General features: G+C 44.2%; 1 protein-coding gene and 1 non-coding gene across 2 annotated transcripts in view; one reads left to right on the forward strand and one right to left on the reverse strand.

Moving 5' to 3' along the window:
* The window catches only part of LOC119932183 (adipocyte plasma membrane associated protein), a 44,493-nt gene extending 37,795 nt beyond the window's left edge, over nucleotides 1–6,698 (forward strand). The window contains exon 9 of the mRNA XM_038751127.1: nucleotides 4,602–6,698. Coding sequence (XP_038607055.1) covers nucleotides 4,602–4,811 — 210 coding nt within the window. The 3' untranslated portion in view covers nucleotides 4,812–6,698. The remainder of the gene's footprint in view (nucleotides 1–4,601) is intronic.
* Nucleotides 6,699–14,285: 7,587 nt separating this feature from the next.
* On the reverse strand, nucleotides 14,286–14,423 carry LOC119932706. Its single transcript, XR_005452446.1, has one exon. It is a non-coding gene; the product is annotated as a small nucleolar RNA SNORA7 (small nucleolar RNA).
* Between the last annotated feature and the right edge of the window lie 73 nt (nucleotides 14,424–14,496).

A 14,496-nucleotide genomic window follows, 5' to 3' on the forward strand; every position in this document is an offset into this window, starting at 1 on the left:
ATATGTTTGTACAGATTTATTATACTATTTTACTTGTACATATTTACTATTCTATTTATTTTATTTTGTTAATATGTTTTGTTTTGTTGTCTGTCTCCCCCTTCTAGACTGTGAGCCCGCTGTTGGGTAGGGACCGTCTCTATATGTTGCCAACTTGTACTTCCCAAGTGCTTAGTACAGTGCTCTGCACACAGTAAGTGCTCAATAAATACGATTGAATGAATGAATGAATGAGCAATGACTGGAGGTTCTTGAGGAGTGGGGAAACACATCCTGAACATTTTTGTAGAAAAATGATCCAGGCAGCAGAGTGAAATATGGACTGGAGTGGGGAAAGACAGGAGGCTGAGAGGTCAGCAAGGACACTGATGCAGTAATCCAGGAGGGATAGGATGAGGGTATTAACATGGTAGCAGTTTGGATGGAGAGGAAAGGGCGTATTTTAGCTTTGTTGCTAAGGTGGAACCTACAGGATTTACTGATGGATTGAATATGTGGGTTGAAAGAGAGAGAGCAGTCAAGGATAATGCCAGAGTTATGGGCCTGTGAGACAGGATGGGCGGTGGTGCCGTCTATACTTATGGGAAAGGCGGGAGGACAGAGTTTGGATGGGAAGATAAGGAGTTCTGTTTTGGACATTTTAACACTGTATTCATCCAATCAAACAGGAAAGTATCGAGTGTTTGAGAGTAACAATACCCACTCGCCTTCCTCTTAAAACACACACATATACCATATACCTCTTACATAGGATGTTTTTTATTTGGTTGTGCAATACATAACTTGAGTTGATCCTTTTGAATTAAAATTGCATGAAATAGTGTATAGTGTCCTGGAGAAGCAGCATGGCTTAGTGGGAAGAGCCTGGGCCTGGGACAGAGAACCTGGATTCTAATCCTGGCACTGCAGTGGGACACTGGGCAAGTCAATTAACTTTGCTGTGCCTCAGTTACCTCTTCTATAAAATGGGAATAAGATAACTCTCCCTCTTTTCAAACCATCAGTGGCATTCATTGATGCTTACTGTGTGCAGAGCACTATATTAAGCACTCGGAAGAGTACAATAGAATAGGTAGGCATAATCCCTGCACACAAGGAGTTTACACACTAGGAGGGGAGACATTAAATTACAGATGGGTATGTACATAAGGGCTATAGGGTTGGCGGAGGGGCGAGACTCAAGGTGCCTGGGGGTACAGATACAAATGCATAGAAAATGTAGAAGGGAAGGCCAGTTGGAACATATAGGTGAGAGAGTGGTAGTCTGTGGCTGTGACAGTGGGGGAAGTCTCAGGTCAGAGCGAGGATGTGGCAAGGGGTCAGTGGTGAGGAAGATAAATTGAGGTATAGTGAGTAGGAGGAGCTGAGTATGTGGCAAGGTTTGTAGCAGAAGATCAAAGAGGTAGGAAAGTTCAGAGAGAGCTGGTTGATTTGTTTTAGGCAAATAATCCAGGCACTAGAGTGAAGTGTGGACTGCACAAGAGGCAGGGAGATCAGTGAGGAGACTGATACAGTAGTCAAGGGGGCATATTCATTCATTCAGTCGTATTTATTGAGCGCTTACTGTGTGCAGAACACTGTACAAAGCGCTGGGGAAGTACAAGTCGGTAACATATAGAGACGGTCTCTACCCAACAACTGGCTCACAGTCTAGAAGGGGGAGACAGAAAACAAAACAAAACATGTAGACAGGTGTCAGAACCATCATAATAAATAGAATTACAGCTATATGTACATCATTAACAAAATAAAGAGTAGTAAATCTGTACAAGTAAGGTAAATAGGGTAATAAATCTGTACAAATATATCCAAGTGCTGTGGGGAGGGGAAAGGGGTAGGGCAGAGAGGGGGATTGGGAGGAGGAGAGGAAAAAGGGGGCTCAGTCTGGGGAGGCATCTTGGAGGAGGTGAGCTCTCGGTAGGGCATTGAAGGGAGGAAGAGAGCTAGTTTGGCGGGTGTGTGGAGGGAGGGCATTCCAGGCCAGAGGGATGACGTGGGTTGGGGTCGATAGTGGGACAGGCGAGAACTAGGCAAAGTGAGGAGGTTAGCAGCAGAGGAGCGGAGGGTATGGGCTGGGCTGTAGAGGGAGAGAAGGGAGGTGAGGTAGGAGGGGGCAAGGTGATGGAGAGCCTTGAAGCGAGAGTGAGGAGTTTTTGCTTGATTCCTAGGTTAACAGGCAGCCACTGGAGATTTTTGAGGAGGGGAGCGACATGCCCAGAGCGTTTCTGTACAAAGATAATCCAGGCAGCAGAGTGAAGTATAGACCGAAGTGGGGAGAGACAGGAGGATGGGAGATCAGAGAGGAGGCTGACGCAGTAATCAAGTTGGGAAAGGATGAGAGATTGAACCATTAAGGTAGTGGTTTGGATGGTGAGGAAAGGGTGGATCTTGGCATATTGTGGAGGTGAAACCGGCAGGTTTTGGTGATGGATTGGATGTGTGGGGTGAATGAGAGAGCGGAGTCAAGGATGACACCAAGGTCATGATAAGTACTTGGTTCAGCATGATATAAGTTTGGTTGGAGAGGAAGGGGCAGATTCTAGACATGTTGAAGAGGTAGAATCAAAAGAATTTGGTGACGGATTGAATGTACGGGTTGAAGGAGAGAGGTGTGTGTTGAAGAGAATGCCAACATTATGGGCTTGTGAGACAGAGGATAGTAGTATCACTTACAGTTATGAGGAAAAGGTAATGTCTTGGGGAGGATGGGATTTGGGTGGGAAGATGTGTTTTGTTTTGAATGTGTGAAGCTTAAGGTGTCTGGGGGGCATCCAAATAGAGATGTCCAGTTGAGGTCGGAAAGGTGTTTGGGAATCATTTGCATAAAGATGGTAGTTGAAGCTGTGGGAGTGAATGAGTTTTCCAAAGGAGTGGGTGTAGATGGAGAATAGAAGGGGCCCAGAACTGAGTCTTGAGGGACTCCCACAGTTAGGGGGTAGGAGGCAGAGGAGGAGCCCATGAAAGAGACTGAGAATGTGTAGACAGGTAAGAGAATTTGGAGAGGATAGTGTCAGTGAAGCCAAGATAGAAAGCATTTCCAGGAGAATGGGGTGGTCTACAGTGTCGAAGGCAACTGAGAGGTATAGGAGGATTAGGGTGAAGTAGAGACCGTTGGATTTGGTCTGAAGGTCACTGGTGACCTCAGAGAAGGCAGTTTCAGTGAAGTGGAGTGGGGGTGAAAGCCAAATTGCAGGAGGTCCAGGAGAGCATTGGAAGAGAGGAAGTGGAGGCAGCAGGTGTAGACAACTTGCTTGAGGAGTTTGGAGAGGAATGGTAAGAGAGAGATGGCTCAATAACTGAAGGGAGCCGGGGGGTCAAAGAAGCCTTTAGACTGTGAGGCTCATATGAAACAGGAACTATGTCCAAACTGCTTTTATTGTCTCTACCCCAGTGCTTAGGACAGTGGTTGGTGCAGAGTAAGCATATAACATTATTAATAATGTAATAATGATGACTGCAGTTAATGTTGCTTTAATATTATTATTCAGTGCCATTGAGTTGTTTCCAGTTCATAATGACTCCATGGATATACTTTCTCCAGAATGTCCTGTCCTCTGCCATAATTTGCAACCTTTCTAATCATTCTTCTGTTATTATGGTCTCTATCCAACTAGATGTTGATCTGCCTCTTCCACGTTTTCCCTGGACTTTTCCTAGCCTTAGTGTCTTCTCCAGAGAATTAGTCCTCCTGCTTATGTGTCCAAAATATGCTAATCTAAGTCGAGTCATTGGCCTTCCAAAGACTAGTTTGGGTTAATTTGCTCTAAAATCCATTTGTCTTTCGGGCAGTCCGTGGTATTCGCAAAAGCCTTCTCCAACACATTTCAAAAGAATCGTTCTTTCTATCCTGTTTTTTCACTGTCCAACTTTTGGATTCATACATCATCACTGGAAATACCGGAGTTGACTATTTGTATTTTTGTGTCAATCGTTACATCAGCACATTTCATGACTTTTTCCAGGCTTTTCGTAGCTAGTCTTCCTAAAATTAATCTTAGGCATATTTCTTGGCTACTATTTCCTTAATTATTGATGATCGATCCCAGGAGAGGAATATTGTCAACTGTTTCAATCTTCTCTCCATAGCGTTGCTAAAGGAAGTTAATTGGAAAAATGTGCCAGTACTTATTTCATCTTAAAAAGAAAAACAAAGCCCAATGAAAAATGGGGTAAAATTTTAATAATTTGCCAGTGTCAAAAGAAACCTGTTACAGTCATTCTCATGTAAGCCAAGGTGGGATGAGGAGTTGCATAATACCAGAGACCAGTTTCACTTGTCATATAGAGGACTGGAACAAAATGTAACTTCTAATATAGCTATCAAGGGTTGTGTACGTGAAAATCACCACTTAATACATCCTGAGTATACTGGTCACTGGTTTGTCTTGAGGCATGGAGGTCTGATGAGTTCTTGGAGTGTTAATGTGGCATTTTCCCCTCAAACATGATTAAATGCCCTTTTTAAAATTTTGGTGGTTTTTAGAAGGCAGCCAGCCTCCACCACACTTAAAGCCCAGCCAGAGAGCTCTACTCAGTGTTATGTAAGTCCATTCCTGTCTGGAACAGAAATTCATTCCTCTTCTGCTGTGATTCTCTTCTAGCTTCTAAGCCCAGAAACGCTGGTGAAGTTTGTACCCCGGTACAGCCTTGTTTTGGAACTTGGGGACACCGGCACCTACAGAAGAAGCTTGCATGATCCCAATGGAGTGGTGGTGGCCTATATTAGTGAAGCCCATGAACAGAATGGACATCTCTACCTGGGCTCCTTCCGATCTCCTTACATTTGCAGGCTGAATCTTGATCTTGTTTAAAGCTCTTAAACCTCCCCATCTCCTGCCGCCCTCACCAGCCCTCAGTTTATGGCTCTCCTGGTGTTGAAACATTCTCGGGGTTTTAGCCTTTAAGGGGCCTGACCCACTAAAACTTGTGGTAATGCACCTGTTCTTACACTCTCTAATCCACTTTCTGTGGTGCCAGGGACTGTCCCATCCTATGCTCACCTTAGATGGCTGTGTTTTTCATTGAGCTCCATAGTTGTCTTGGAAAGACTCCTGTTCAAATGACCCACATAACATTTGGGAGGAAGAGAAGATGATGTGGGGTCGTTTTTATCACACAAAGCAGTTAGGTCTGGGTTATTTTCTCCACTTAAAACAAATGCTACTTAATACAAGGGCTACTCTGAGGCCTTTGGGAGAGGAAGCCCAGGGGTCTTGTTTTGGCTTCTGGTTGTCCCTTTTTATCTTTTTACCCAGCGATGGATGCTTTATGAAATAGAATCCAGGTAAGTTGTAAGACTGATTGATTGACTGCGCCAAATTCATGCTGGGCACTTTGTTTCCAAGAGCCTCTAAAGCTCCATTGCCCAGCTTGAGTGAGCCCTGGGTCCTTCTCTAGGGGAGTTACTGCCTCCCCCAGCTTAAATCTGGACAAGTAGCTATCTGGAAGCACAAGTGATATTTAACAAATTGCATCTGTGTAATAATGGACAAATTAAAAACTATTTTGGCTGTTTGACCCATTAATAATGTCAGTCATTGAGACCCTATTATACCTTTCTCTAGTCTAGTGCAGTTTAGAATAATGGCTGACTGAAAACTACATGTAGTGAATAATGATTTCTTTGTCCTTCAAATGAGCTGCATTGTATTGAAAGTGGTTTCCCCATCCCTCAATTCCCAGAGTGCAAGATGCCAGATAAAGTGCTTATAGGATAAAAACCCAAGCTCTTTGCTCTGCACACAGTAAGCGCTCAATAAATACGATTGATGATGATGATGATAATTGGGGATAATATTAATCCTAAAAGATTACATTTAAACATCATCACTGCATGTTTAGAGTATACAGTAAACACTCAGTAAATACCACTGATTGATAGAAATCCACCATTGGACTATAAGTCATTGACTTTAGGTTTTAGGGAACTAGAGACTATCCATTTTGGAAAAGGGGGAGCTTAATTTGTCAGCTATTAACTTTTGTAAGCACAAAATAAGTTCAGGATAATGACTTGGGTGTTTCCCAGAGAAATGCTCCAACTTTGCCTCTTGAATGTTCATCCCTCTCCATTCTCTATATGTTGATGCCTGTGTTTTGGGAATGATGGATGCAAAAGAAAAGTTTTATTGATTGTAGATATGTGATTGTGATTCTATTGGGGGCTTCAGAAGGGAGTTGAGTGTGCATGCCTGTACTGGCAGCCCATTTTACTTTATATATACATCTTAAAACATAATGCTTAAAGATTCTTAATGTTAAGATGCACAACTATCCCATTGATTCTTGGCTTTGTCAGAGGCAGAATCCTAGACTAGGTAGACTGTGGGTCTGGCCCAGTATTAGTGTTGCTTAATTTCCTACAATGCACTGGAGCTGGATTTTCTCCCAGCCACTTTCTGAAGCACAGAAATCATCCACTTACACTTGCACCATGCTGGTCACCTGGTCAGGCAGAACCCAGGCTTTCAGCGAAAAGCACACCCACAGCGACCAGTGGAGGAGTGGGAGATTCCAGCTCCCCGAGGAACCAGGCAGGAGGCATCTAGGTACCCCAGGTCTGAGGGCATGCTCCCCTCCACCCCCAAGAGTCCAGGCTACCCCTGAATATGTAAATGGACAAAACAATAAAAGGCCCATGCATCTGTGCTGGGGCCTCCCAAGAGGAAGTGGGAATAAAAGTGCTTGGACTACAATAAGCTGCTGTTCTTGTCTTATGCTTTCTAGTCATCTTATACTCATAGAAACGCCATGGACACATCTCTCCCAGAACGCCCCATCTCTGCAACCGTTCTGGTAGTGTATCCATAGACTTTTCTTGGTAAAAATATGAAGTGGTTTACCACTGCCTCCTTCCACGCAGTAAACTTGAGTCTTGGCCCTTGATTCTCTCCTGCTGCTGCCCAGAACAGGTGAGTTTTGACTTGTAGCAGATTGTCTTTCACTTGCTAGCCACTACCCAAGCTAGGAATGGAATGGATATGCCTCTGTCTGATTCTCCCTGCCATAGTCAAGACTGGTAGGGAACTGGGAACTCTCCAGGTGTGACCCTGAGAGGGGGATTGTCTACAATACTAAAGAATAAGCAATCAGTGGTATTTACTGACTGTCTGTAAATACACTGGGATTAGTTATCTAACATTAACTAAAGATGCACTAGTTTAGCATGCCACTGTGGTAAACACTTGGGAGTGTACGACAGAATTAGTAGCCATGATCCCTGCTCTCAAGGAGTTTACGATCTAGAGTAAGCTCACTCGGTTTTCTTCCATTTCTAAGCGTTAAAACCCCACTACACCAGTTAACAATATAATGTATTTTTATGTAGACATACAATATTTGAAAGAAGCATTTACATTACTGCCTCCCTACTTTCCTGATATCTGTTCAACACATGTGAAATGCAGAGGAGTGGAGTGGACAGTAGCAGAGCCATATCCTTTACTTAATCAGAAGATAAAAGATGGAGGAAGTTTCACTCCCACCCCCTAGTAACTCTCAAGGATACATTGTAATAATAATGATGGCATTTGCACTGTTCTAAGCATTGGGGGGGATACAAGGTGATCAGGGTATCCCATGTGGGGCTCACAGTCTTAATCCCCATTTTATAGATGAGGGAACTGAGGCACAGAGAAGTTAAGTGACTTGACCAAAGTCACACAGCTGACAATTGGCAGAGCCAGGATTTGAACCCATGACCTCTGACTCCAAAGCCTGTGCTCTTTCCACTGAACCATGCTGCTTCTCTTTTCACTGAGCCACGCTGCTTGGGAGTTCTAGACAAAATAATAGAGTTGACATCAAGACGTACAGCAATAGCACAATGGTCAGTGGTGAATGTTTCTAGAATTAGCAGTAGGTGCTGAAACATGTATGAACCAGTTTTTTTTCTTAAGGGTATTTGTTAAGCACCTACTATGTGCCAGGTACTGTACTAAAGTCAAGCTGCTGTTCATTGCTTTCTAGTCTCCTCCGTTGCTCCACAAAACACTGATTCTAGGGGCAAGCTTTACCAAGAGTTCTCAATTTGAAACTTCATCTTTGGATCACAACTCCTTGGCTTAGAATGTCCAAAAGCCTCTAGCCACATGGAAGTTTATCTCTCATTTCTTGAGCAATACCTTTTATGGCATTTAAGTGTTTACTGTGTGCCAGGCACTGTACTAACTGTTGGGGTAGGTACAAGCTAATCAGGTTGGATTCAGTCCATGTCCCATATGGGGCTTAATCCCCATTTTGCAGATGTGGTAACTGAGGGAGAGAGAAATGACTGGCCCAAGGTCATACAACAGACAAGTGGCAGAGTTGGGATCAGAACCCAGATTTTTCAAACTCCTAGGCCCGTGCTCTATCCACTAGGCCACACTGCTTCTACTTGCTAGTGCTGCCCTAGTGGAAAGAGCACAGGATTAGAGGTCAGGAGACTTGGGCTATAATCCCTGCTCTGCTGTGTTACCTTGAACAAGTCACTTAACTTCTCTGGAATGGGAATTAAATACCTGTTCTGCCTCATACTTATACTGAGCATCCCATGTGGGACAAGGATTGTGTCTAACTTGCTGAATTTTGTATCTACCCCCAGCCCTTGGAACAGTGCTTGACACACAGTAAGTGCTTAATAACCTATTATTTTTATTAATGTGTGCTCTCTCCCTTAGATTGTGGCATTTACTGAGATCTTACTATGTGCAGAACACCATACTAAGCAATTGGGAGGGCACAGCACAACAGAATTAGCAGACACTATCATACAGTCAAGAGCCCCATGGAATAGGGACTGCATCCCATCTGCTTGTATTGTATCTACCCCAGGGCTTAGTACATTTTAAGTGTTTTACAAATACCACAGTTATTAGTACTAAACTTCAGATCAATTTTACCCTTTGTTTTTTATGCAGGGCCAACTACACCATGTCCCATTTCCCATCCAGGTGTAGTTTGTTCATATATGAAAAGTTCTGTTGGTTTCCACTACAGCAGACCCTTCCCACTGGATTCAACATTGCTGATTCTTAAAGGTTTTTGGAATGTCAGTAAAAGTCTCCCTTCGGTGTTTACTATTTTTCCATTGTATTATTCCTTTGGTAGCTTCCCTGCCACAGCACCTGGGCTCCTTCCCATGTACGTCCCTCCGTCCCCCCACCATTGCCTTTTCAGGAGAGAAGACACTTTGCACTATCTCTCCCATTGCACTGTCCCTTAAAATTCCACTGCAGTAGCTGCTGTCCAACCATTCATCATCATCGAATGCCGTCAAGTTGTTTCCGGTTCATAGTAGCTCCAGGGAGGCGCTTTCTCCAGAATAACATGTCTTCTGTTATCTGTCTTCTGCTGTCTGCACAGTAAAAACATAACTCTCTGCCATTGTCTTAGATCAGCTTTTTGATTAAAAAAGTGACCATTAAAATACACAAAAACCAAGTCATGGGATACCTAAATATGGCAGCATGGTGTAGTAGAAGCAGCATGGCGTAGTGGATAGAGTATGGCCCTGGGAGTCAGAGGGTCATGAGTCCTAATCCCGACTCCACCACTCGTTTTCTGTGTGACCTTAGGCAAGTCACTTAACTTCTCTGTGCCTTAATGGCCTCATCTGTAAAATGAGGATCGAGACTCTGAGCCCCACTTAGGACATGGACTGTGTCCAACCTGATTAGCTTGTATTGACCCCAGCATTTCGCACTGTGTCTGGCACATAGTAAGTGCTTAACAGATACCATAATTATTATATTGCCAGTTTCCCATCTTCCTTCAAATACCAAATTTCTTATTTCATCATGTCAAGTCAGAAGTCCCAATTGACATAAAAGACATGAAACCACCATGCTGAGACAGGGACTGTCCATACCCCACCTAGCCTAAAAAAATGGGAGCATTAAGAACTTACCTAAGCAGGCCAACTCTGTTTCCAATAGATATTTCCCTAGCCCTGATGGGGGCTAGGGCTCTTTTGAGGGTTCTCCTATTTTTAACTTTTTTTGGGGGGAGTGGGGACCTTGGGCTTAGGGATCTTTTTGGCCAAACCCCCTATAGGCATCACCTGTACTAAGCCTGGCAAGCTTTCATGTGTAACCCCCTAGGAATTTTCCTCAAGCTGAGCCATTGGGAATTTATTGGGTCTTAAGGCCCCCAGCATTCCACATATCTGAAGAAATGGGACTGGGAGTCAGAGAACCTGGGTTCATATCCCAGCTCTGTCACTTGCCTGCTGTGTGACCTAGGGCAAGTCACTTACCACCTGTGGGCCTCAGTTTCCTCATCTGTAAAATGAAGATTCAATGCCTGTTCTCCCTCCCATTTAGACTGAGCCTCATGTGGAACAGGAACTGTGTCTGACCTGATTATATTGTATCTACCCCAGTGCTTAATACAGAACTTTGCACATAGAAAGTACTTCAATGGCCACAATTCTATTTATTGAGCCCTCTTACTGTGTGCAGAGCAATGTTTCCCAGATGGTACCCGCAACAATTCCTCCAGTAAATCACTGCCACTGTCTCATGGTTATGGCCCTAGGCCATGAAAGGCACAGGAATTCATTAGGGTTCCAGAGCTGTGCTGTGCTTTTGGGGGCTGATAGCTGAGCTCTAAGAGGTTTCTGAGTCCTACTCCTGCCCACATAAATGTGGCCTCAATATCAATAACAATGCAGGACGCTGAACGGAAAATTAATAGCTTCTTGCCCTTCATAAGGAAAGTGCTCAATTACTTTTGACTAAAGTTATTGCACATAATAAAGGCTGTAACTGTGCAATGCCTGCTGGGCTGGCATACCCTTGTTTCTGACTGAAATACGCCCCATCATCACTTCTGTTGCCTCTAAGAGTTGATGAAGTGTCACTGTCTTCCTTTATAATAAAAATAATAATAATTGTATTTGTTAAGTGCTTACCGTCTGCAAGGCACTGTACTAAGTGCTGGGGTGCATACAAGCAAATAAGGTTGGACACAGTCCCTGTCTCACCTGGGGTTCACGGACAATATCCTCCTGCCACCTTATCCATAAAGTCATTTGCCACCCTGATGGTAAATTCAAGTCCAACTCCTTTGACCCCAACATCTGTCATGTGATATTCATGACCCCTGGCTTGAGGCTGAGAGACTGAGGAACTTGCAGGGGGACCTAGCTAATGCACCAGTAATGATAATAATAATAATAATGAGTATATTTGTTAAGCACTTACTATGTACTGAGCACTGGGGTAGATACATGCTAATCAGATTGGACACAGTTCCTGTCCCACATGAAGCTCACAATTTAAGCAGGAAGGAGGACAGGTATTGAATCCCCATTTTACAGATGAGGGGAACCTGAGACTCTGAGAAGTGACTTGCCCGAGTTCACACAGAAGACAAACAGCAGAAGAGAAATTAGATCCCAGGTCCTCTGTCTCCTGGGCCGATGCTCTTTCCACTAGGTCCCGGTGGCTTCCCAGTAAAACACAACCTCTCCTTGTGGTGTCTCTCCCGCACCTAATCACTAACTGCATTCATCTGCTTCCTCTTCACCATGTTACTTCTAACTTGGTCGTGTTTAAACCTGCTGGATCGCCCTCCATATTCCCTGGATCAATCCCTTCCCCACCAGCTCTAAAGAGGCTCTTGTCATATTCCAACTGGACTATATTCCTCCTCCCTGACACTTCTTCAGTCTACACCACTTACTGTAACCCAGTACCCATCTTGCCACTCCCCTAACGCCTCCAATGGTTACCCATTTCTCTGTATTAGAGACTCCTGAGCATTGTCATCAGGCAAAAACTCCTCGCCCTCGGCTTCAAGGCTCTCCATCACCTCGCCCCCTCCTACCTCACCTCCCTTCTGTCTTTCTACTGCCCAGCCTGCACCCACCGCTCCTCTGCCGCTAATCTCCTCACCATGCCTCATTCTTGCCTGTCCCGCCGTCGACCCCCGGCCCACGTCATCCCCCTGGCCTGGAATGCCCTCCCTCCGCACATCCGCCAAGCTAGCTCTCTTCCTCCCTTCAAAGCCCTACTGAGGGCTCACCTCCTCCAGGAGGCCTTCCCAGACTGAGCCCCCTCCTTCCTCTCCCCTCCCCCCAGCCTTACCTCCTTCCCTCCCCACACCACCTGTATATATGTTTGTATGTATTTATTAATCTATTTCATTTGTACATATTTATTCTATTTATTTTATTTTGTTAATATGTTTTGTTTTGTTGTCTGTCTCCCCCTTCTAGACTGTGAGCCTGCTGTTGGGTAGGGACTGTCTCTATACATTGCCAACTTGTACTTCCCAAGCACTTAGTACAGTGCTCTGCACACAGTAAGTGCTCAATAAATACGATTGAATGAATAAATCAAGGTACCCCATCAGCTCTATCCCTCTCATCAGCTCTCTGGACCGCCACACCTCAACCAGCACTCTTCACTCCTCGCAGGCTAATGTTCTACTGTATCTTGCTCTTGACTCCAAGCCTTCTGAACCCTGGCTCAAACTTCTTCCCCAGTCAAATCCACAACTCTCCCCACCCTCAGATATCCTGAAACCCTACCTCCTTCAGCAGATACTCTACAATTAATCTCCTTCCCAGGTTAGTCAATCCAACAGTCAGCCTTAGAACTTACATTTTTACACCTCCCCTCAGCAGTTACTTGCATTTATCCCTGTAGCCTTTCCCTAGTAGTTATATATAGTTTGTCTTTCTGTATCCTCCTTTACATTATATAAACTCCTTGACCACTGGGACATTCCCCAACATTTAGTTCAGTCCTCTGCACTCTAGAGGTGCTCAATAAAATGCTATTGATTTAACAATTTATTTTTACATGGCTAAAATCCACTCTTTCCATCCAAATTGTTATTATGTTGATATAAGCACTTATCATACCCCACCTTGATTACTGCATTAGCCTCCTTGCTGACCTCCCTGGCTCCTGCATTGCCCCACTCCACTCTGCTGCCTGAATCATTTTTCTCAAAACAGCTCAATCCACATCTCCTCATTCCTCAAGAACCTCCAGTATTTGCACATCCACCTCCACATGGACAGACCACAATTTTCCCCACTTTCAAAGCCTCATTTAAATCACATCTCTGAGGCCTTCCCAGACTAAGCCTTCATTTCCTACACCCTTGCCCTTCTATGTTGCTTATGCACTTGGATCTGTACTTTTTGTCTTGTCTTATGCTGTTCCTTTACACACTTGATATTAACTCCACTCTTGGCTCCACAGCACTTACGTACATGTCTATAATTTATTTTAACGCCTGCCTATCTAGACTATAAAATCCTTGTGGGTGGGAAAAATGTACTGTATCTTCCAGTCAATCAACTAATTGTATTCACTGAAAACTTTCTGTGTGCAGAGCACTGACTTGGGAGAGTTCAATGTAACGGAGTTGGTAGACATGTTCCTGCCCAGTCTATGGGGGAGGGAGACATTAAAATACATTACAGATTTCTACATAAGTGCTGTGGAGCTGAGGGTGGAGTGAATAAAGGGTACAAATCCAAAGCCAAGGGCAATGCAGAAGGGAGAGGGAGTAGAGGAGATGAGGACTCAGGGAAGACCTCTTGGAAGAGATATGCATTTAATGAGGCTTTGAAGGTAGGGTGAATGATGGTTTAAACGATAGGAAGGGGAGGGAGCTCCAGGCTAAAAGGGAACTCCCAGGTGCTTAGTGAAGTGCTCTGCCCTCAGTAAATGCCACTGATTGACTGATTTATCCTAATAAAAAGACAAGTTCAAGAAGCACCTTCAAGAACTAGTCCATGTCCACGCTCTTGCACTCTATTAAGGTGTTCTGTAAAGTGCCTGGCTCTCCCTATAAAAATACATGGAAGATGTATTTTTTTAACGAATGATATTTAAGATTGATAGAACTTTAAGGTAGATATGATATTTATCATATTCAAAGAATTCAGTTACTTTCTAACAATCAATTGAGCACTTACTGTTGGCAGAGCACTGCATTAAGCTCTTGGGAGAGTATAATAGATTTGGTAGATATGATCTCTAGCCTCAGGGAGTTTACTGTGTAGCTTACATACTAGATTGTCCATCATCCTTGAATAGGATAGATTGAGCACTGTCCTGTCTTATGCTGTTGAGTCACTTCCAACCCACGGCAACTCCATGGATATACATCTCTCCCAGAACGCCCCACCTCCATCTGCAATCGTTCTGGTAGTGTATCCATAGAGTTTTCTTGGTAAAAATACGGAAGTGGTTTACCATTGCCTTCTTCTGCCCAGTAAACTTGAGTCTTCACCCTTGACTCTCTCCCATGCCGCGGCTGCCCAGCACAGGTGAGTTTTGACTTGTAGCAGATTGCCTTCTGCTAGCTAGCCGCTGCCCAAGCTAGGAACAGAATGGGTATGCCTCTGCTTCTCTCTCCCTCCTGTGGCCGAGACTGGCAGAGTACTAGAAACTCTCCGTGTGCGATTCTGAGAGGGGTAGATTGAGTATTAAGAAACGATTTTTAAAAGGTCATCTTTTATTTATGGAACAGTTTTCATCTGGGAAAAAT

This window comes from Tachyglossus aculeatus, chromosome 9, assembly GCF_015852505.1.
Source record: "Tachyglossus aculeatus isolate mTacAcu1 chromosome 9, mTacAcu1.pri, whole genome shotgun sequence".
Taxonomy (NCBI): Eukaryota; Metazoa; Chordata; class Mammalia; order Monotremata; family Tachyglossidae; genus Tachyglossus; species Tachyglossus aculeatus.